Here is a 24,233-nt window from a genome sequence, read left to right as displayed (position 1 = left end):
GCTTGAAGTTAAATGTTTTGAGAGGGGATAATGGAGGCCTTTCCTCAGTACTGCCATGTCTGCATCGAGAGGTGCTTGTGTGGACAGAGTGCAAATTTGGAGTTTGGTGTGTAAGGGCGCTTATTTTTTTTCTTACCTTTATTAGCATTCAGTAATTGGCTCTTACTTTGATACAGGGAAGAAGCTGATTGGCAAGAAAGTATTTAAGTTATTCTACTTATTCTAACTGTAATATTAGGTTTTAAAGTTATGACATGGCAGGTCAGCTTGACCAAGTGGAATAAATGTCCTTCCCATATATGGGAAGTCACAGATACACCACGTGTCCTACATGAATGAATCTGCAGGAAATATCAACTGCATAAGCTTGTGCTCTAAAATATTGATCTCAGTTGGAGTTATTGTTGGGTATCCATGAAGCAGAGAACCACACGGTGACACATTTAGGGAGGTGGTCATACCATAAGTGTGTATGCAGAAGGAATGGGTAACAGCCCAACTGGCAGCTAAAAGAACCAGCATGTATTGTAAGAGTTCCCAAATCTATCTGGCTTGCTAATCTGTTTTCCATTTTATATTTTATAGTGAAGATAGTGGTTCCTGAGGGGGAAGTCCTGAGCCAGAGCTAAGTATGTGGCATTATGGGTGGCTCAGTTATACATAACAGAAAAAGAAAAATGGAAAAAGCAATAGTGAAAGGGGATTCCATAGTTAGGAGATCAGATAGACATTTTTGTGGCAGTAAATATGAACTCGAGGATGGTGTCTTGTCTGCCTGGTGGCCAGGATCAAGAATATCACAGCATGTGGCTACAGGCCATCCTGTTAGAGAATGGTGAACAGCTAGAGTTTGCGGTTCACATTAGTGCCAACACATAGGGTGGATCAGGAATGAAATCCTGAAAACAGAATTATTCCTGGAATGGCAGAATTGTCCGACAAAGAGAGATTGGGAAAACTGGGCCTGTATTTGAGAGTTTTGAAAAATGAAAGCTCATCTCATTGAAACCTATAATACTTGAAGGGATAGACAGGGTAAATGCAGGCAAGATGCTCCCCCTAGTTTTAGACATCCCATCCAGGAGATGCAATTTCAGTATAATGGGGATGACATTTAGGATTGAAATGAAGGGAAATTTCTTTACACAATGGGCTGTGAATCCTTGGAATTTTCTTTCTCAGAGATTTGTGGAAACTCAGCAATTGAATATGTTAAATGTAGAGATTTGACAGATTGCTAAATGTCAACAATGTAAAATGATTTGGGATAGTGTGGACAATAAGCATTGAAGTGGATGATCAACCGTCATATTGAATGGGTGAACTTACTCGACAGGCTGACTGGACTACTCCATTCCTACATTCCACAGTTCCAACATTGCTGACGTTTTATAGGACATTTATGTTTTATAAAAGTCCCCTTTATCTTAAAATGAATTGGAAATTTTTGTAAGAAGGACAGTGAGTTCAATTTAACATTTCTGCTGGGAGATAGGCTTGTGTGATCTGGTTGCCATGGGGAGAGAAACAAAAGCAAAATCTATTCAAATGTTGAATTCCAAATTCAAAATGTTAAGCACCTTTACACAGTACCTCTTAGAACAACTTCTGTTTTAAGACAAAGAAGCTACTGCCATGGGGAATCAGGTGAACTTTTTGTGTTGCTGAGTTGACAGGATGCTTGTGGTAGATAAATTCCTGTTAAACAAATCTGGAAATTGAACAGATGGGGGCTCTTGGAAATTTGAGGAATGAAGTCACTAAGGTGGTAATAACTAGAGCCAGAAAATTTGGATCATGTGGAATAATTTTCTAAGGAACTAGAGGTTTCCTCCTGGTTTGGTCATGAGTCGAGCATATGGGAGAGCTGGGAGAGGCTGTGGTATGTTCTAATCTTGTACATATTAGCCAGAAGCTGAAAATGTGTTGTTGGAAAAGCGCAGCAGGTCAGGCAGCATCCAAGGAGCAGGAGAATTGACGTTTTGGGCATGAGCCCTTCTTCAGCTGCCCGAAACGTCGATTCTCCTGCTCCTTGGATGCTGCCTGACCTGCTGCGCTTTTCCAGCAACACATTTTCAGCTCTGATCTCCAGCATCTGCAGTCCTCGCTTTCTCATATTAGCTGGAAGCAAATGAAAATGTTCCAAAAGAGTAATTTGGTTGTGTTTAGTTAATGTAAAAGTAACTTTTCTTTAGTTTGATGCATAATGATGCTACTCAATTAATTAGTATAGATTGATTTTAGTTGGTTTATTGCTGTAAAAGTCTTTGAAATCTTATCCTGTGTGTTTTTTTTTGGTCAGATGGGAAATTTATCTCTTTTTGAAAAGAGATCAGATGTACAGGAATCATAATACATGTCAACCAATATTTAATTGTAGATCAGACTTTGGGAATTGAAGGACATTTCCAGTGGGCAATACAATGTCATCAAGTTTCTCTGAGAAGATTTACTTCGATCCACTTATTGCATTTCATGGTGTCACCACTTATAATCTGTCAAGCCCACCAAGGACACATTTACTGTAAACCAGATAATCATTGTGACCACATCCACTATCAATCATATCAATGCTGCATGCACTATCAATCTCACACCTCTGTGAATCATTTAACACATCCGCTATTAATCACAGACAGAAACAGGAATTATACATTCAGTTTTGGTATCATAAATAAAACTTTGGTTCTATTGTCTTAAAGTCAGTCCCTCAATCTATTTCTTTCTACTTCTTGCATTGGACCTGGAAGGGCAGGGAAGCAAATTCAGTAGAAGCTTTGTATAGAATAAATATTTAAAGGAATAATGTGCAGGGCTATAGGGAATAAACAGGGAAATGGAGCTCATTGGAATACTTTACCAAAGAACTGGAAAAGGCATGACAGACCGAGTGGCCTCTTTCTATGCAGCAGCATTCTATGATTCTATTATTTTCCAATATTCATCTGCTTGAAAAACCTTGACTAGTTCTGGAGAAGCATGCTTGTTATTATGACATGCTTTAATTTTAAGATGTCTTAATTTAATTTTTGCTCAGTTCACCCTCCCATTCTGAACTTTTTAGGTTGCTTTACAGCAGAGAGTAATTCTCCACTTTTATCAATCACACTTAGTCAGACCATTCTATAACACCTTCAACTCCACACAATACACAACTCCTTATAATATCACCTCAGTTGAACTAGACTGTCATTGTAAAACACAGTTTTATTATCCCAGGTATCTGTGTCTTCTATCATCGCCCAGGCTGATATATACCCATGGTGTCCAGGATTGAATACTTTCTTAAGGTGAGGTGGAACTAGCAAAATGGCAATGTTTTATATGCTTCTTCTCTTGTGATAAAGTCTAGGCTCCCGAGAGCTTTGATAGCCAATGAACCACCTATCATCTACTACTTCTCCACCAGCCATTGTACCCCATTTGAACTATTCCATTGTTGCCGCCACTATTTTAACCATTCACTTACTCACAAACTCACTCTGTACCGAGCAATGGGGAGCTCCGTTTTTGTGAATACTCTGGCAGAGCCAAAGGTCTGATTTGCAGTAGATTCTGTTTAGAGGGATGGTTTCTACTGGTTTTGTCAAGAATGGGAACGCATTTCTGCTCTCAACCTGTGCCTGTCTTAATTAATCATGTGGTTTGCAAGAACAATTAATTAAGTGTGCAATGATGAGTTTATTTAATATCCATTTATCCCATTACTTTATTAATGTCCCATTATATCAGCAGAATTGGACTGTCACTTGCTCTGAGTGATTGAAATACTACTTACTGATTTTCCCGTTCCCCAAGACATGTCTTCCATTTCTTTTTCTTCCCTGCGAGCTTGTTGTCTCAATTGTGTTGAGGTTTCCCGCAGACTGGGAATAGCAATGGAGGTGAAACTCTGCTTTGTGCGTTTGCCTGGATCTAAAGAAACTTTCAGTACCTGAAGGAACAAACAGCAATGACAGCAACTTGTAAATACATACAGCTGAAACACAGAACTGGAACCCAGTGGCCATGTGTGGAGAGAGATTAGGACACAGAACGAAAGGGACGGTGAGAGACACAGAAAGAAATATTGAATAAGAAACTCAACAAGGGAGGGATATAGACATAGACAAATGTAGACCACGGGAGGGTGATATCTACCTGCTCATTAGATCCATTGAACCAGTCCAGTGCAGATATTGAAGGAACTTTACCAGGAGTGTCTGGGAATAAATCATCATGGAATTCGTGGAAAGACTGTGATAATAAATACAAAACATAAGTATACTGGTAATATTTGTTGAAGAAGATCATTGCTTACACAGTTTGTTTTATTTATTAAGATGTCAGCTCACTGCCAGAGACAGCATTTATTGCTCATCCGTCATTACCCTTGAGGTATTACTGGGAAGCTCCTGAACCTCAAATGCATTTGGCCTAGATGTACCAACAATACTGTTAGGGAGACAGTTCCAGGATTTAAACATATTGACACTTAAGGAAAGGTGAAATCTTTCCAAATCAGGACAGTGAGTTACTTGCAGAGGAACTTGCAAGTGTTGATGGCGATTTTTCCAAGTATCTGCTGTCCTTGTCCTTCTAGATGGTAGTAGTTATGGGTTTGAAAGGGGTGATCCAACGACATTTAGTGAATTTCTGCAGGGCATCTTGTAGGTGCTACACACTGTGGTGACTGTGCATCATTGGTAGAGTAAGTGATGTTTATGCCTATGGTACCAATCAAGCAGGTTGCTTTGTCCCAGATGGTGTTGAGCTTCTTAAGCTGCGCCTATCCAGACAACTGAGCACTATGCCATCATGTTCCTTGTGCCTTGTAGATCGTGGACACACTAAGGGGAGTCAGGAGGTAAATTACTTGCTGCAGGATTCCTAGGCTCTGAACTGCTTGTATAGCCACAGTTTTATATATATGGCTAGTCCAGTTCAGTTTCTAGTCAATGATAACTCCCAGAACATTGATGACGGGGGATTCAGTGATGATAACGCCAATGAATGTCAAGGATGATGGATAGATTTTCTGTTGTTGGAAATGGTCATTACCTATCACTTGTACAGCTCGAATTATACTTGCCACTTGTCAGTCCAAGAGTCCAGATTAGAGTGGTGCTGGAAAAGCACAGCAGGTCAGGCAGCAGAGTTGTCAGCCCAAGTCCAGGTCTAGTTGCTTTTGACTGTAGACTGCTTCAGTATTTGACAAGTTGTGAATAGTGCTGAACATTATGCAATCATTTGTGAACATTCCCATTTCTGAGCTTATGATGGAGGTAAGGTCATTGATGAAGTAGCTCAAGATGGTTAGGTTTAGAAGACTATCCCGAGGAACTCTTGCAGTGATGTCCAGGAGTAGAGATGACTGACCTCCAACAATTATAACCATCTTCCTTCGTGCTAGGATTGACTCCAACTAGCGGACAATTTTCCTGTGATTTGAATTGACTGTTGCTTTGCTAGGTAAAATGTGGCCTTGATATCAAGGGCAGTCACTCTCATTTCACTTCTGGAGATCAGGTCTTGACAATGTTTGATCCAAGGCTGTATTTTTGTGTTAGTGAGCAGTTTATTGCTAAGTAAGTACTGCTTGGTAGCACTGTTAATTATACTTTCTATCACATTACTGATGAGCAAGACTAGCCAGGTTACATTGCCCTGCTTTTTGTGTACAGGATATATCTGGACAATTTTCCATACTGTCCATCTATCTAGCACTTCTGGATGAAGATGCTGGAAATACTTCAGCCTAACATTTATGAGCTAGGATACCCCCATCACTGTGGATGCAAGTCTCCTCCACAATAGAGTGAGCTGCTTAACATTCACTATTGTTCATGACTGGATTATACAGCACTGCAGGACTTCAGTCCATTGGTTGTTTGTAGAATTAAGTTTTGTTATAGCTTCACAAAGTTGACGTCTCAATTTTAGGAGTGCTGGCATTGCTCCTGGCATGCCCTCCTGCATTCTTTATTGATCCAGGATTAATCCCCCTGGCTTTATAGTAATGGCAGAGCAGGAGATGTACAATGGAGATGTGAGGTCACACAGTTCATTTAAGTACAATTGCATTGCAACTGATGGTCCACAGCACCTCAAATGCCCAATCTTAGTTGCTAGATCAGTAATATGAAGATGAGCCACAGTTTCCACAAGGATTGCATGGTGGTCACTCCTACTGATACTAATATGAGCATGTGCAACTGCAGTAGGCAGATTGTTGAGAAGGAGATCAAATATTCTCTTCCCTCATATTGGTTCCCTCACACCCTACCACAGACCTAGCAGTCATGTCCTTTAGAACTCAACCAGTTCAGTAAGTAGCGGTGCTACTGAGCTACGTTTGGTGATGGATATTGATGCTCCCCATCCAGAATATATTCTGTGCCCTTACCACCTCAGCGTTTCCTCCAAGTATTGTTCAACATGGAGGAGTACTGACTGATCAGCCGAAGGACAATGAATTCCTGGTAATCATGAGGAGGTATCCTTGACCATATTTGACACCATGACTCGTCATGGGATCATGAGTTAACGTTTCAGACTCCCATGGAAACTCCCTCCTAAATAACTATCACTGTGTCATCACCTCTGTTACCCTCTGTTTGGACAGTACATCTGTTACCCTCTGTTTGGACAGTACTTACCACTGGGATGGTATTCGTGGATTCTGGAACATTTTCAGGTATGATTCCTTGACTATGTCAGGCTTGACTAGCCTATGAAACAATGTGACACTAGTTCCCAGATGCTATAAGGATGTTGCAAGGTCAAAGGGCTGAGGTTGTTGTTAATATTTCTAATACCTAGGGCAATGCCAGATGGTCCATCCAGTTTCATTCCTTTTCTGAGGCTTTTTAAGCAGTTTGATTCAACTGGGTGGCTTGCTAGACTACCACAGAGGGCTGTTAGGAACCAAGCACAATACATTGGTCTTGAGTCATGTGTAGTCCAGGACAACAGCCCTCCTTCCTAAAGTGCATTAGTGAACCAGATATAATTGGACATGGTCATCATTGGAAATTTAAATTGCAGATTTTATTTGAGTGCAAACTTCACCATCTGCCATGGTGGGATTCAAACACAGTTCCCCAGAATAGTACTTGGATCTCTGAACTACCAGTCCAGCAATACAACAATGCCTTCACTTCTCCAAGCCAATTTTATACTGAAATGATTGTTAAATTGAGAGGCTAATTGTTAGGTTGTTACCTATAGGGTTTGGGGATGCATGTGTGGGTGTTTATTAGTGGAACTGTGATCAATTGTGAGGGAAACTGTACACTCAAGATAGTGCTGAGGCAGAAAGAGAATATCAGAAGAAAAGTTTCCAAATAAAGATCAATAAGAATATGGAAGAAATTGTCATACAAGACTGCTGGAACGCAGGGAAATGCAATTGTTGAGAGGAAATACGTAATAAAGAAAAATATTACAGAATTAGGAAGAGATCAGATTGGTCAGCTGGGCGAGGTGGACCAAATGTCTTAAGTTCAGTGAGACCATTGAATTAATTTTTATCTCACCACATCTAACCTCAGAGCTATGGGCTGTGCATTGAGTCAAGTGAACTGAGCTCCCAATTTCTGATCATTATTGGTTACCTTGCGGGGCACGTTGTAGCTGATGGGCACAATGGAGTTCTCAGTGAGCTGCAGTACTCGAATTACTTCACACGACATCACATCCAGTGCAAGTTTGGGCACCATGGCAACACCCTTGGACTTCAAATCTGTCATGCATTGATTCACTGGAGATTCACACAAAGTTAAAGTAAGACCAAAGGTAGAAATTCACCTGTACCTCTACCAATGTCACCTACTGCATCCATTGCACCCACTGTGGTCTCCTCTACATCATGGAGATAGTATGCCTTCTTGCGGATTGTTTTAGAGAACATCTCTGGGACACCCTCACCCACCAACCCCACCACCCCGTGGCTGAACGCTTCAACTCCTCCTCCCACTCTGTTAAGGAAATGCAGGTCCTGTGCCGCCTCCACCGCCAAACCATTACCACCAGACGCCTGGAGGAGGAATGCCTCATATGCCGCCTTGGAACCCTACAACCACATGGGATAAATGTGGATTTTAACAGCTTCCTCATTGTTCCGCCCCCACCACATTATCCCAGTCCCAAGCCTCCAATGTGGCACCGCCCTCCGGATCCATCGATCACTGCCCCCTCTGACCTATTACCTTCTCCCTCACCCTCATCCACCTATCGCTTTCCCAGCTACCTCCCTCCAATGCCACTCCCCATTCCCATTTATCTCTCAGCCCCGACCCACAAGCCTCATTGTTGATGAAGGGCTTATGCCCAAAATGTCAATTCTCCTGGTCCTTGGGTGCTGCCTGACCTGCTGTGCTTTTCTCAACAAAGGCAGGCAAAGTCTGACAATGCATGGACAGTGGGATGGAAGACAGTGAGCATTTCCACTGCAGTCAATACATTGGAATCTGTCATGACCCATAGCACAAGGGGAAAGATGCAAGAACGTAAAAATGGAGGATTACAAGGGTGCTGTCTGAGAGAGATTCAAGAGGTAGTCATTCCCAGTCAATTAATTTTACCTTGGGTTAAAGTGGCCTCTGGAGTGGACACTTCAAAGCAATGTAGAACATTATCACCCTGCATAGAAAAACAAAGATGTCAACGGAGCACAGCTTTACATAAACTGACTCATTACATAGACAATGTGTGTGTGAGAGACACATGTACAAATTTGTACCATTACCATCAACCTCTCACTGCCAATCAAATGAAGCAGATATCTGTGATTCCACGGCTCAGACAATGGAATAATTTTACATCACATCTCTCCCTCCGAAGCAACTAAGTGACTCCTGCTCCTGGTCACTGCTAGCTGGAACTTACTTACCAAGTCACTGCTGTAGAAAGGTACCAGTCAAGAGAACAAAAGAGCAGAATAAAAGAGAAGTGAGTAATTCAACCCTTCAAGCCTGCAAAAAGTAATGGTTGACTTGATCTTGGCCTCAACTTAATCATCTTGCCTGCCTCTCTCTCCCCTCAATGATCTTAGGACTCTCTTGCAGCTGAAACAATTCGACCACAGACATGCATATATTCAATGATCCAGCATCCAGTGCTCACTGGGGTACAGTATTCCAAAGATCAACAACTCTGAGGGAAGAAATTCTACCTCTCCTCTCTCTTTAATGGGAGATAATTTATTCAAATTGTGACCCTAGTTCTAGATTCCACCATAAGGAGAACATGCTCTTTGCACCCAACTTGTCAAACTCCTACACGTTATATGGTTTAATTAGATTACCACTCAATTTCCTGAACTCATATTAATATAAACATAACAACATATGAAATAGGAGAAGTAGGCTATTCTGCCCATCCAAACTGCTTCGCCATTTAATAAGATCATAACAGATCTGATTGTGGCTCAACTCCACATGACAAACCTACCCCAGATAGCCCAAGACTCCCTTACGAGTCAAACTTTTACCCACCTCTGTGTTACAAATATTCAAGACTCTTTCTCTACTGCTTTCTGAAGCACAGTTTCATACACAGATCCTCAGATACAACATTAACAAACTTCTCCTCTTCCACCAAGAAAACAAATTCTCACCTCCATCTTAAACAGGTAAATCCTTATTTTTAAACCATATCCTTCCGACAAGAATAAATGTCCTTTCAGCTTCCGTTCTTTCAAGTAATCTAAAAATGTTTCAACAAGATCATGTCTAAACTCTAATTATATGGACCTACCTATCAATCTAATTTTGTAAGATTTCCCCCTCCCCCACCCATCTCAGGAATCAGTTGAGTGAACCTTCTCTGAGCTGCTTCTAATAATATTTATATCCTTTTAAATAAGGACACCAAAACTGTATACAGTACTGCAGATGTGATCTCATAATGCTCTGTGCAACTATAGCAAAGAAAAAATACATTTATATTCCATTCCCCTTGCAATAAACTACAACATTGAATTGGCCTAATGTTCTACACCTGCTTATTATTTTTTGATTCATATTTGACATCCAAACCCTCTGTATCCCAGAACTGTGTAATCTGTCTCAATTTAAATAATATGCTGCTTTTCTATTCTTCCTGCCAAAATGGAAAAGTTTATATTTACCTACTTTATTACCAACTTTTTGTTGACTCACCTAGCCTATCTCTATGCCTTTGCAGATGCTTTATGTCCTCTTCACAACTCACTTTCAGACCTATTTTTGCAGTTGGCCAAGTGCATTATCCCAAAATTTTAGACACATTCTCGTTTGATGATCACAGCAGTGACACCTTGTCTCCAGAGCAGCCAGGGAACCAGGAGTACAAAGCTCCTTTTCCAGGGGAAACCAAGTGACAGAATCATACTCCTCCTCATCTTCATATGGATGAAACACTATTATTCAAGTGAATGCAATGGAACCAAATGAGCTTCTACCTGTGAAGTAGGGTGATTGGTTAGCAGTCTGAATGTAGGAAGTATAGGAATGTAGGAAATTGCTGTCTTTATGTTAGATCTTATTTTTAAGCATCTAAGGTTTAACTACAAATAGCTTCTACATAGAAGCTACTCTTAAATGTAATCTGACCACCGCCGATAGGCAAGTGATGCTTTTCACTCAAATGCGACTTGAAAGTAAAATTTCTGAGATTTATTAAGACTGCAGGCAATAAAGTTCTGATAAAGAAGTACTGGTCTTAATGATACAGAACTAAAAGCAAATTAATGCAGATGCTGGAACACTGAAATAAAAACAGAAAATGCTGAAATTATTCTGAAGATCAAACAGCATCTGTAGAGAGAGAAACAGAGCTAGTGTTTCACGTCGATAGTATGTAATGAGAACTGGAGAACAAAAAAAATGCTCTGAAGTAATACCAAGGCAGGCTTTAGTGAAATACCAAAAATAAGAGATCTTGATGGACCGTGACACTAGAGAGATTCAAATATATAAGAGCACTGTTACAAGGTGGAAAATGATGGTCATGATACAAATGAGGCAAAGATCAGATTAGGGAGATATAAATGAGAACAGAAAAATCATGGCCAACAGACTCTTAGAGATGTACAGCACTGAAACAGACCCTTCAATCCAACTCATCCATGCCAACCAGATATCCCAAACCAATCTAGTCCGACCTGCCAGCACCTGGTCCATATCCCTCCAAACCCTTCATATACCCATCCAGATGCCTTTTAAATGTTGCAATTGTACTAGCCTCCACCACTCAGCACTGATCCTTGCGGCATTCCACTGGTCACAGGCCTCCAATCTGAAAAATGACCCTCCACCACCACCCTCTGGCTTCTACCTTTGAGCCAGTTCTGTATACAAATGACTAGTTCCCCCTGTATTCCATGAGATCTAACCTTGCTAATCAGTCTCCCTGTCGAATGCCTTACTGAAGTCCATATAGGTCACGTCTACTACTCTGCCCTCATCAATCCTCTTTGTTACTTCTTCAAAAAACTCAGTCAAGTTTGTGAGACATGATTTCCCATGCACAAAGCCTTATTGACTATCCCTAATCAGTCTTTGCTTTTCCAAATACATGTAAATAGGGTCCCTCAGGATTCCCTCCAACAACTTGCCCACACCGACGTCAGGCTCACCGGTCTATAGTTCCCTGGCTTGTCCTTACCATCTTTCCTAAAGAGTGGCACCACATTAGCCAACCTCCAGTCTTCTGGCACCTCACCTGTGACTATCAATGATACAAATATCTCAGCAAGAGGCCCAGCAATCACTTCCCTAGCTTCCCACAGAGTTCTAGGGTACACCTGATTAGGTCCTGGGCATTTATCCATTTTTATGCGGTTCAAGACATCCAGCTCTTCCTCCTCTGTAATGTGGACATTTTTATCTACATTCGATATCTTCCATGTCCTTTTCCACAGTAAATAGTAATGCAAAATACTTGTTTAGATCTCCCTCATCTCCTGCGGCTCCACACAAAGGCTTCCTTGCTGTTCTTTGAGTGGCCCTATTCTCTCCTTAGTTACCCTTTTGTCCTTAATGTATTTGTAAAAACCCTTTGGATTCTCCTTAACCCTATTTGCCAAAGTTATCTCATGTCCCCTTTTTGCCCTCCTGATCTCTCTTTAAGTATACTCCTACTCACTTTATACTTATCTAAGGATTCACTCAATCTATAAAAGCAAGTTACTGCGGATGCTGGAATCTGAAATCAAAAGAGAAAATGTTGGAAAATCTTAGCAGGTCTGGCAGCATCTGTAAGGAGAGAAAAGAGTCTAAATGTAGACTCGAAACGTCAACTCTTTTCTCTCCTTACAGATGCTGGAAATGTGTTGCTGGAAAAGCGCAGCAGGTCAGGCAGCATCTAGGGAACAGGAGAATCGACGTTTCGGGCATTAGTCCTTCTTCAGGAATGAGGAAAGTTGGTCCAGCAGGCTAAGATAAAAGATAGGGAGGAGGGACTTGAGGGAGGGGCGTCGGAAATGTGATAGGTGGAAAGAGGTCAAGGTGAGGGTGATGGGTCAGACTGGGGTGGGGGCGGAGAGGTCGGGAAGAAGATTGCAGGTTAGGAAGGCGGTGCTGAATTTGATGGATTTGACTGAGACAGGCTGGGGGGAGGGGAAATGAGGAAACTGGTGAAATCCGAGTTCATCCCTTGTGGTTGGAGGGTTCCTAGCCGGAAGATGAGGTGTTCTTCCTCCAACCGTCGTTTCGCTGTGGTCTGACGATGGAGGAGACCAAAGACCTGCATATCCTTGGTGGAGTGGGAGGGGGAATTGAAATGTTGAGCTACAGGGTGGTTGGGTTGGTTGGTCCGGGTGTCCCAGAGGTGTTCTCTGAAACGCTCCGCAAGTAGGCGGCCTGTCTCCCCAATGTAGAGGAGGCCACATCGGGTGCAGCGGATGTAGTAAATGATGTGTGTGGAGATGCAGGTGAATTTGTGACGGATATGGAAGGATCCTTTGGGGCCTTGGAGGGAGGTGAGGGGGGAGGTGTGGGCGCAAGTCTTGCACCTCCTGCGGTTGCAGGGGAAGGTGCCGGGAGTGGAGGTTGGGTTGGTGGGGGGTGTGGATCTGACGAGGGAGTCACGGAGGGAGTGGTCTTTACGGAATGCTGATAGGGGAGGGGAGGGAAATATATCCTTGGTGGTGGGGTCCGTTTGGAGGTGGCGGAAATGGCGGTGGATGATTCGCTGTACATGGAGGTTAGTGGTGTGGTAGGTGAGGACCAGTGGGGTTCTGTCCTGGTGGCGGTTGGAGGGGCGGGGTTCAAGGGCGGAGGATCGGGAAGTGGAAGAGATGCGGTGGAGGGCATCGTCGACCACGTCGGGGGGGAAATTGCGGTCCTTGAAGAAGGAGGCCATCTGGGATGTGCGTTTTTGGAACTGGTCCTCCTGGGAGCAGATGCGGCGGAGTCGAAGGAATTGGGAGAATGGGATGGCGTTTTTACAGGGGGCAGGATGGGAGGAGGTGTAGTCCAGGTCGCTGTGGGAGTCGGTTGGTTTGTTGTAGATGTCCGTGTTGATTCGGTCGCCTGAGATAGAAATAGAAAGGTCGAGGAAGGGGAGGGAGGAATCTGAGACTGTCCAGGTGAATTTGAGGTCGGGGTGGAAGGTGTTGGTGAAGTGGATGAACTGTTCAACCTCCTCGTGGGAGCACGAGGCGGCACCGATACAGTCATCGATGTAGCGGAGGAAAAGGTGGGGGGTGGGGCCAGTGTAGTTGCGGAAGATGGATTGTTCCACATATCCTACGAAGAGGCAGGCATAGCTGGGGCCCATGCGGGTGCCCATGGCTACTCCTTTTGTTTGGAGGAAGTGGGAGGATTGGAAAGAGAAGTTGTTCAGGGTGAGGACCAGTTCAGTCAGTCGAAGGAGGGTGTCTGTGGAAGGGTACTGGTCGGTACGGCGGGAAAGAAAGAAGCGAAGGGCTTTGACTCCTTCGTGATGGGGGATGGAGGTGTACAGGGACTGGATGTCCATGGTGAAAATAAGGCGTTGGGGACCGGGGAAGCGAAAATCATGGAGCAGGTGGAGGGCATGGGTGGTGTCCCGAACGTAGGTGGGGAGTTCTTGGACTAAGGGGGACAGGACGGTGTCAAGGTATGCGGAGATGAGTTCGGTGGGGCAGGAGCAGGCGGAGACAATGGGTCGGCCAGGGCAGTCAGGTTTGTGGATTTTGGGCAGGAGGTAGAAGCGGGAGGTGCGGGGTTGTGGGACTATGAGGTTGGAGGCGGTGGATGGGAGGTCCCCTGAGGTGATGAGGTTATGGACGGTCTGGGAGATGATGGTTTGGTGGTGGGGGGTGGGGTCATGGTCAAGGGGGCAGTAGGAGGAGGTATCTGCGAGCTGGCGTTTGGCCTCAGCGGTGTAGAGATCGGTGCGCCAAACTACTACCGCGCCTCCCTTGTCTGCTGGTTTGATAGTAAGGTTGGGGTTGCAACGGAGTGAGTGGAGGACTGCGCATTCCGAGGGTGAGAGGTTGGAGTGGGTGAGAGGGGTGGGGGAGTTCAGGTGGCGGTTAATATCGCGGCGGCAGTTGGCTATGCAGAGGTCGAGGGCAGGTAGGAGGCCAGCACGGGGTATCCAGGTGGATGGGGTGTGTTGGAGGCGGGAGAAGGGGTCGTCAGAGGGTGGGCGGGAGTCTTGGTTAAAGAAGTAGGCGCGGAGGCGAAGGCGGCGGAAGAATTGTTCGATGTCACGCCGCGTGTTGAATTCATCAATCCGGGAGCGTAGGGGAATGAAGGTGAGGCCTCTGCTGAGGACTGATCTTTCATCCTCAGAGAGGGGTAGGTCTGGAGGGATGGTGAAAACACGGCAGGGCTGGAGCTAGGACCTGGGACCTGGTGTGGGGCTGGAGCTGGGTGTGGGGGCGGGGTTAGCTCTGGGGGCGGGGACGGAGATCGGCGTGGGGGCGGGGTCGGGCATGGTGATGGCGAAAGGCGAAGGGGCGGGGTTAGACGTGGTGACGGAGATGGGCGTGGGGGCGGGGTTAGGCATGAAGTCGGAGATCGGCGAAGGGGCGGGGTTGGGCGAGGTGACAGAACTCACCGGGGGGCGGGGTTAGGCGTGGAGATCGGGGGGCGGAGACACATGCGGCGTTAGTGACGTCAGTGGGGGCGGAAGTGGCTGCGGCGACCGCAGAGACAGAGTTATTCCCCATAGCCGCGGAGGTCGCGAATCTGCCGGCGAATCTCCCTCCAAGGCCCCAAAGGAAACTTCCATATCTGCCACAGATTCACCTGTACCTGTACATCATTTACTACATCCGCTGCACCCGATGTGGCCTCCTCTACATTGGGGAGACAGGCCGCCTACTTGCGGAGCGTTTCAGAGAACACCTCTGGGACACCCGGACCAACCAACCCAACCACCCTGTAGCTCAACATTTCAATTCCCCCTCCCACTCCACCAAGGATATGCAGGTCTTTGGTCTCCTCCATCGTCAGACCACAGCGAAACGACGGTTGGAGGAAGAACACCTCATCTTCCGGCTAGGAACCCTCCAACCACAAGGGATGAACTCGGATTTCACCAGTTTCCTCATTTCCCCTCCCCCCAGCCTGTCTCAGTCAAATCCATCAAATTCAGCACCGCCTTCCTAACCTGCAATCTTCTTCCCGACCTCTCCGCCCCCACCCCAGTCTGACCCATCACCCTCACCTTGACCTCTTTCCACCTATCACATTTCCGACGCCCCTCCCTCAAGTCCCTCCTCCCTATCTTTTATCTTAGCCTGCTGGACCAACTTTCCTCATTCCTGAAGAAGGGCTAATGCCCGAAATGTCGATTCTCCTGTTCCCTAGATGCTGCCTGAACTGCTGCGCTTTTCCAGCAACACATTTCCATCTCTGATCTCCAGCATCTGCAGACCTCACTTTCTCCTTACAGATGCTGCCAGACTTGCTAAGATTTTCCAGCATTTTCTCTTTTGGTTTCACTCAATCTATCATGTCTATACCTGACATGTGTTTCCTCCTTTTTTCTTATTCAAATCCTCAATTTCTATAGTCATCCAGCATTCCCTATACCTACCAGCCTTTCCTTTCACCCTAACAGAAATATACTGTCTCTAGACTCTAGTTATTCTGAAGGCTTCCCATTCTCCAGTCGTCCCTTTACCTGTGAACATGTGCCTCCAATCAGCTTTTGAAAGTTTTTGCCTAATACTATCAAAATTGGCCTTTCTCCAATTTAGAATTTGAATCTGAAAACATGAAGACAGATGTTGAACCGATATTATTGAAATCATTGTTGTTTTCTGGAAGACTATGACGTTCCTAGCTTGAAGATAAGATGCTGTTCCTTGAACTTAATTAGGATGATGTTGGAAGCTTTTTTTTTTAAAAAGAGGTTTTCTTAAGCTGTTCAGACATGGCTCTGGAGCAGATGGAACCTGAACCCAGGTCTCCTGCCTCAAAGATAGGGACATTACCTGTGCACAAGGGCTTTTTTTTTTTTAGACATTTTTATGTTTTCTTTATTTAACCTATTCTTTTTCAAAACAAACCTACTTTTCTAAACAACCTGTTCAGAGATGTTAGTACACAACACTAGAGCAGGTGGAATTTGAGCCCATCTCTCAGTTCAGGGGTAGGGACACTACCATTGTGCCACAAGAGGGCCCTTGAACATGTTCTTCAACTCCTTGTATCAATTCCCTTCAGCTGCATAGACTTGGTTGTTGTGGGTGTCGCCATTAATAATAGGAAGATAGCTCAGGTTTTAAAATGGAAACAAACAGCTGTTTTTTGCAAGTTAGAGAAAGTTATCATTTAGTTAATTAACATGAAACTATTTTTACTCAAAAAGTCAAACTGGATTGTATGCTATCTATGTTAGCTGATATTTGTGCAGACAATGTGATTAATGATTTACAAGTCAGAGAGCCCAGATTATCTCACTCTGCCTCATGTGACTCATTACAGACCACATCAATCGTGATGTTCAGTGCTGAAGGAGAGTAGGAGCTGAGGGAGGCAGATCATTCAAGCTACTACAGATGATGTTGGGTAGTTGTAGAACATAGAAGAATACAGCACAGTACAGGCCCTTTGGCCCTCGATGTTGCGCCGATCCAAGCCCACCTAACCTACACTAGCCCACTATCCTCCATATGTCTATCCAATGCCCGCTTAAATGCCCATAAAGAGGGAGAGTCCACCACTGCTACTGGCAGGGCATTCCATGAATTCATGACTCGCTGAGTAAAGAACCTACCCCTAACATCTGTCCTATACCTACCACCCCTTAATTTAAAGCTATGCCCCCTCGTAATAGCTGACTCCATATGTGGAAAAAGGTTCTCACGGTCAACCCTATCTAAACCCCTAATCATCTTGTACACCTCTATCAAGTCACCCCTAAACCTTCTTTTCTCCAATGAAAACAACCCCAAGTGCCTCAGCCTTTCCTCATACGATCTTCCTACCATACCAGGCAACATCCTGGTAAACCTCCTCTGCACCCGTTCCAGTGCCTCCACATCCTTCCTATAGTATGGCGACCAAAACTGCACACAATACTCCAGATGCGGCTGCACCAGAGTCTTATACAACTGCAACATGATCTCAGGACTCTGGAACTCAATTCCTCTACCAATAAAAGCCAGTACGCCATATGCCTTCTTCACCGCACTATTTACCTGGGTGGCAACTTTCAAAGATCTGTGTACATGGACACCAAGATCCCTCTGCTCATCCACACTACCAAGTATCCGATCATTAGCCCAGTACCCCATCTTTTTGTTACTCTTACCAAAGTGAATCACCTCACACTTAGCTACATTGAACTCCATTTGCCACCTTTCTGCCTAGTTCTGCAGCTTATCTATATCCCGCTGTAACTTGCCACATCCTTCCTCACTGTCAACAACTCCTCCGACTTTCGTATCATCCGCAAACTTGCTCACCCAACCTTCTAGCCCCTCCTCCAGGTCATTTATAAAAATGACAAACAGCAATGGTCCCAAAACAGATCCTTGCGGAACACCGCTAGTAACGGCACTCCAAGATGTACCTTTACCATCAACTACTACCCTCTGTCTTCTTCCAGCCAGCCAACTCCTAATCCAAACCTCCAACTCACCCTCAATGCCATACCTCCGTATTTTTTGAAGTAGCCTACCATGGGGAACCTCATCAAACGCCTTACGAAAATCCATATACACCACATCTACCGCTTTCCCCTCATCCACCTCCTTAGTCACCTTCTCAAAGAATTCAATAAGGTTTGTGAGGCACGACCTGCCCTTCACAAAACCATGCTGACTATCCTTGATCACATTATTCCTATCCAGATGTTCATAAATCCTATCCCTTACAATTCTCTCTAAGACTTTGCCCACAACAGAAGTGAGACTCACCGGCCTATAGTTACTAGGGTTATCCCTACTCCCCTTCTTGAACAAGGGAACCACATTTGCTAGCCTCCAGTCTTCTGGCACTACTCCTGTAGACAACGAGGACATAAAAATCAAGGCCAATGGCTCTGCAATCTCCTCCCTTGCTTCCCAGAGAATCCTAGGATAAATGCCATCAGGCCCAGGGGACTTATCTATTTTCACCCTTTCCAGAATTTCCAACACCTCTTCTCTACATACCTCAAAGCCATTCATTCTACTTAATTGTGACTCAGTATTCACATCGGCAACAATGTCCTGTTCCTAAGTGAATACTGACGAAAAGTATTCATTCAGTGTCTCTCCAATCTCTTCAGCCTCCACACGCAACTTCCCACTACTATCCTTGACTGGACCTATTCCTACCCTAATCATTCTTTTATTCCTGACATACCTATAGAAAGCCTTAGGGTTTTCCCTAATCCTACCAACTAAGGACCTTTCATGTCCCCTCCTTGCTGCTCTTAGCTCTCTCTTCAGGTCCTTCCTGGCTACCTTATAACTCTCAATCGCCCCAATTGAACCTTCACGCCTCATCTTTACATAGGCCGCCCTCTTCCATTTAACAAGGGATTCCAATTCCTTATTAAACCACGGCTCCCTCACACGACCCTTTCCTCCCTGCCTGACAGGTACATACTTATCAAGGACACTCAATAGTTGCTCCTTGAACAAGCTCCACATATCAATTACGCCCTTGCCTTGAAGCCTACTTTTCCAAGCCACGCATCCTAAGTCATGCCTCACCGCATCATAATTTCCCTGCCCCCAGCTATAACTCTTGCCCCGCAGTGCACACTTATCCCTCTCCATCACTAGAGTAAAAGTCACCGAATTGTGGTCACTGTTCCCAAAGTGCTCACCTACCTCTAATTCTAACACCTGGCCTGGTTCGTTACCCAGAACCAAATCCAGTATGGCCTCACCTCTTGTTGGCCTATCTATATATTGTGTCAGGAAACCCTCCTGCACACTTTGGACAAACACCGACCCATCTAACGAACTGGAGCTATAGCTTTCCCAATCAATATCAGGAAAGTTAAAGTCCCCCATAACAACCACCCGATTACTTTCACTCTTCTCCTGAATCATCCTCGCAATCCTTTCTTCTACGTTTCTAGGACTATTAGGAGGCCTGTAAAAAACTCCCAGCAGGGTGACCTCACCTTTCCTATTCCTAACCTCAGCCCAAACTACCTCAGATGGCGAGTCTTCATCCATCATCCTTTCCACCGCTGTAATATGATCTTTGACAAGCAATGCCACACCTCCCCACCTTTTACCCCCACCTCTGACCCTACTAAAACATTTAAGCCCTGGAACCTGCAAAAGCCAATCCTGTCCCTGTTCTACCCATGTCTCCGTAATAGCCACAACATCGAAGTCCCAGGTACCAACCCACGTTGCAAGTTCACCTACCTTATTTCGTATACTTCTTGCATTGAAGTATACACACTTCAAGCCAGTTTCCTGTTTACTGGCACCCTCCTTTGAGATTGATGCCATTGAGGCATTGAGTTAGTGCCTCAATGTGAGCTCTAGTCCTTAGTTAATTGTGACTCGGGTAGGTGGTGTGGAAGTTTAATACGGAGTGTTCAATTTCTTTCATTATTGTATGCAACAAGGTTTGGAGCAATTCTAAAGAAGTCTCACTGGAGTCAAAACATTAGCTCAGCTTTGTCTCCACAAATGCTGCCAGAGCTACTGAGTTTCTCCAGTAATTTCTGCTTTAGTTTAAGATTTAGAGTAGATTGTCCATCATTGATCCTAAACTGCCTTTTTTCTTTCATAGCTCATATTATTCTTATTCTGTTACAGCAGCCAGCTTTCACTAGTTTGCAGAACATACCTCAAATTAATTTGATCATTCTTTAACCAGTTTAAACAACTCACATATTTTTTCCAAAAGCCTTTTAAATTTCACCTTACACCATACACGCACTTTTTCTCTCTTGTACACACACACAATGTTGTAAGGTTTCAAGAATACCACTTAGAATCTTTCCTATAACAAGGTCTGTCACATAACATTAGTTCATGATAGTAATTGTAGGTGCTAAATATTTGGAATGATGTCATTACACAAAGTTTTTAAAGTTTTTAATATGATCGTCAGACTTATAATATAAGATTAAAACAGGTAAATGTCTAAGTTCAAAAGCAAATAATCATTATTCACTTGCACTGACATTAATTTCAGAATTGCCTGTTAAGAGTGTTTGAAGTGCTTTATTTACTTCGGGCTTAACAACTTGTGAACTTACAAGTGCTTAATTGTTAATTCACAAGTTGTTAATAATCAGTTATTCATACCTTTTTAAAAATGTATTCTTTACACTTAGATCCTTCTAACTCTGCAGATATGATCTTTCAATAACAGAAACAGAGTGAGATATGATTGAAATCAATCCCTTTCGGAGCTGAAAACTGGGAGAGGCCAGTACAGTTGATCCACTCGAGTCAGAGCTGGCATTTACTTTTGGACTCTAAAAATTTCCCTGACACAGTATCACAACAGCATCTGTATGATGGGATGAATCATGAACTTGGAGGGGACCTGATAACTGGCATTCACTAAACTTGGAGACAGGGAAACACAGAATTGGGGTGACATGGTGGCTCAGTGGTTAGCACTGATGCCACAAAGTGCCAGAGACCCAGGTTCGATTCGAGCCTCGGGTGACTGTTCGCACATTCTCCCAGTGTCTGCATGGGTATCCTCTGGATGCTCTGGTTTCCTCCCACAATCCAAAAGATGTGCAGGTTAGGTGAATCGGCCATGCTAAATTGCCCATAGTGTTCAGGGATGTGTAGATTAGGTGCATTAGTTGGGGTAAATATAGGATAATAGGATAGGGGAATGGGTTTGGGTGGGTTACTCTTCCGACTTGTTGGGCCGAAAGCCTGTTTCCTCACTCTTGAGATTCAATGATTCTGTTATAATTGACAGGGAGCTGAAACACATCAATGAACTCAGTGGCGATCACAAGGCAAACTGCTGAACAATCTGAAGTTGGCAGCTCTCTATAGCCTAAACAAGTCCTTTCTCTGATATAAGGTGTGATTCTGAAAAGAACATTGTGGCTTTAAATACTTCCTTGACCATCTTTTTGCTGGTGCTGCACACAGCATTGGGGATGATCCTAGTCTTGTTGTTTCCTGCCAATACCATAATCTTAATGGTGAAGTAGATAACTTGAGAAAAGAAGTCAAATAGAGGGGCGACCTGGCCTCAACACTTGCAGCATTGTAATCCTTAGAATAGCCATTATTAAATGGTAATCAATTTGTACATGCCCCATATGTTGTATCTATGTGATGAATAAGCATTTTATATAATTAGACCAAAAGGCGTTGCAGCAGCAGTTGGCCAATCAGCCCATCAAGTCTACTCAGCCATTCATTGAGATCATGGCAAATGTTATAATCCTGAACATCACTTTCCTGCCTTTACCAGAACTTTTGATTTTCCAAATAATTAGAAATCTATCTGTTGCAACCTTGAATATACTTAATGACACTGTCTCGACATCCCTCTGTGGTAAAGAATTCCACCAAATCGCTATCCTCAGGGAAAAACATTCGCCTTGTCCATCTTAAATGGGGGACTCCCTATTCTGAGGTTACGTCTACTGGTCATGGATTCTCCCACAAGGGAAAAGAACCTGCCACATCCAACATGTCAAGCTTTTAAGAGTCATTTATAATTCTTTTTTTTTTTTAAGATTACATTAGATTACATTACAGTGTGGAAACAGGCCCTTCGGCCCAACAAGTCCACACCGACCCGCCGAAGCGAACCCACCCATACCCCTACCCCTACATTTACCCCTTACCTAACACTACGGGCAATTTAGCATGGCCAATTCACCTGGCCCTGCACATCTTTGGACTGTGGGAGGAAACCGGAGCACCCGGAGGAAACCCACGCAGACACGGGGAGAACGTGCAAACTCCACACAGTCAGTCGCCTGAGGTGGGAATTGAACCCGGGTCTCTGGCGCTGCGAGGCAACAGTGCTAACCACTGTGCCACCGTGCCGCCCACGAATTCCATAAGGTCTCCTTTCATCCTTCTAAATTATAATGAATACAGGCGAAACCCACTCATCTTCTCATAAGAAAATCTTTCCATATCTGGGATCAACATAGTGAACCTTCTCTGGACTGTCTCCAATATCAGTATATCTTTCCTAAGATCAGGGGACTAAAACTGTTCACGGTATTCCAGTTCTAACTACTGCCTAGGATAGTTTTAGCATGTCCTCCTTACTTATACTCTACTCTTTTTGAGATAAAAAGACAGATTCCATTTGCCTTCTGTATTACCTGCTGAACTTGCATGCCAGCCTTTTGTGATTCATGCACAACCACCCTCAAATCCTTCTGTGCTGCAGCTTTCTGTAGTCTTGCTTCATTTAAATAAATTCAGCTCTTCTTCCTGCCAAAGTGGATAACCTATATTTTCCACATTATTGTTCCATCTGCCACATTTTTACCCACTCTTTAAACTTATTTGTATCCTTCTGTAAACTTTTTGAATCATCCTTACAACTTGCCTCCCCACCTATTTTTATGTCATCTGCAAAGTTGGCTATAGTATATTCTCTTTCCTCATTCAAGTCATTTATTTGTAAATAATTGTGGCAAAAAGTGTGTTGCTGGAAAAGTACAGCTGGTCAGGCTGTATCAGAGGTGCAGGAGTGTTGATGTTTTGGGCATAAGCTCTTCATCAGGAATGTGGGAGGACCCAAGGGGGTTGAGCCAGAATTTGGCCAGAATTTACTGGACATCCCTAAATGGCTTGGGGGTGAACTGCCTTCTTGAACTGCTGCAGTTGTTAAGATGTAGGGACACCCACAGTGCTATTAGAAAGACAGCTGTAGGATTTTGACCCAATGGCAGTGAAGGAATGGTGACAAAGTTCCAAGTCAGGATCATGTGAGGCTTGGAGGGGATTTTATAAATGGTGCTGTTCCCAAACATCTGTTGCCCTTGTCCTTCTAGGTGGTACCGGTCACAAGTTTGGAAGGTGCCGTTTATGGAGCATCACTGCCTATCTTATGCATCCTGTGCATGATACATCTTGCTACTACTGTGCATTGATGGTGAAGGGAGTGAATGCACAAGACAGTGGATGAGATGGAAATCAAGAGGGCTGCTTTGTCCTGGATGGTGTCAAGCTTCCTGAGTGTTGTTGGAACCTCACTCATCCAGAGTAGTAGAAAAGTATTCCATCACACTCCTGGTTTGTATTTTACAGATAGTGAACAGGCATGGGCAGACAGCAGGTGAATTACTCATTCCAGAATTCCTAGTCTCTGAACTGCTCTTTTGGTGACAGTAATTGTATGGCTGGTCCAGTGCAGCTTCTGGTCAATGTTGATGATGTGGGGTTCAGCAACTGCAATACCATGGAGTGCCAAGGGGTATGGTTAAATTCTCTCTTATTCCCTTATTGCTATTTTGATCTCTTGCTTTGTCTTCTCCAATTAATTTATCACATCTTCCACATTTTTGATCTTTCACATTTTTTAGTTAAAACTAGCCTGGTTAGCAAGGTTAGATCACACAGAATAGAGGGAGAACCAGCTATTCAGATACAGAACTGGCTCGAAGATAGAAGACAGAGGATGGCGGTGGGGGTTGCCTTTCAGACTGGAGGCCTGTGATCAGTGGAGTGCCACAAGGATCGGTGCTGGGTCCACAGCGTTTTGTCATTTATATAAATGATTTGGATGTGAGCACAAGAGGTATAATTAGTGAGTTTGCAGATGACACCAAAATTGGAGGGGTAGTGGATAGCAAAAAGGTTACCTCAGAGTACAACAGGATCGTGATCAGATGGGCCAATGGGCTGAGGGGTGGCAGAT

The 24,233-nt window shown here is 44.1% G+C and overlaps 1 protein-coding gene across 1 annotated transcript in view; it reads right to left on the bottom strand.

The window, feature by feature from the left end:
* The window catches only part of coro7 (coronin 7), a 172,634-nt gene that overhangs the window by 16,835 nt on the left and 131,566 nt on the right, over positions 1 to 24,233 (bottom strand). The window contains exons 11-14 of the mRNA XM_043711484.2: positions 8,565 to 8,622; positions 7,596 to 7,741; positions 4,141 to 4,236; positions 3,779 to 3,934 (exon numbers count right to left, since the gene is read on the bottom strand). Of these exons, the coding sequence (XP_043567419.2) occupies positions 3,779 to 3,934; positions 4,141 to 4,236; positions 7,596 to 7,741; positions 8,565 to 8,622 (456 nt within the window). The remainder of the gene's footprint in view (positions 1 to 3,778; positions 3,935 to 4,140; positions 4,237 to 7,595; positions 7,742 to 8,564; positions 8,623 to 24,233) is intronic.

Source organism: Chiloscyllium plagiosum, unplaced genomic scaffold (genome assembly GCF_037043375.1).
Source record: "Chiloscyllium plagiosum isolate Xiang-an unplaced genomic scaffold, Cpla_swu_hap1 HiC_scaffold_20, whole genome shotgun sequence".
NCBI classification, from domain to species: domain Eukaryota; kingdom Metazoa; phylum Chordata; class Chondrichthyes; order Orectolobiformes; family Hemiscylliidae; genus Chiloscyllium; species Chiloscyllium plagiosum.
Note: the sequence above shows the minus strand (reverse complement) of the source record. Positions and strands in the feature narration are given on the sequence as shown.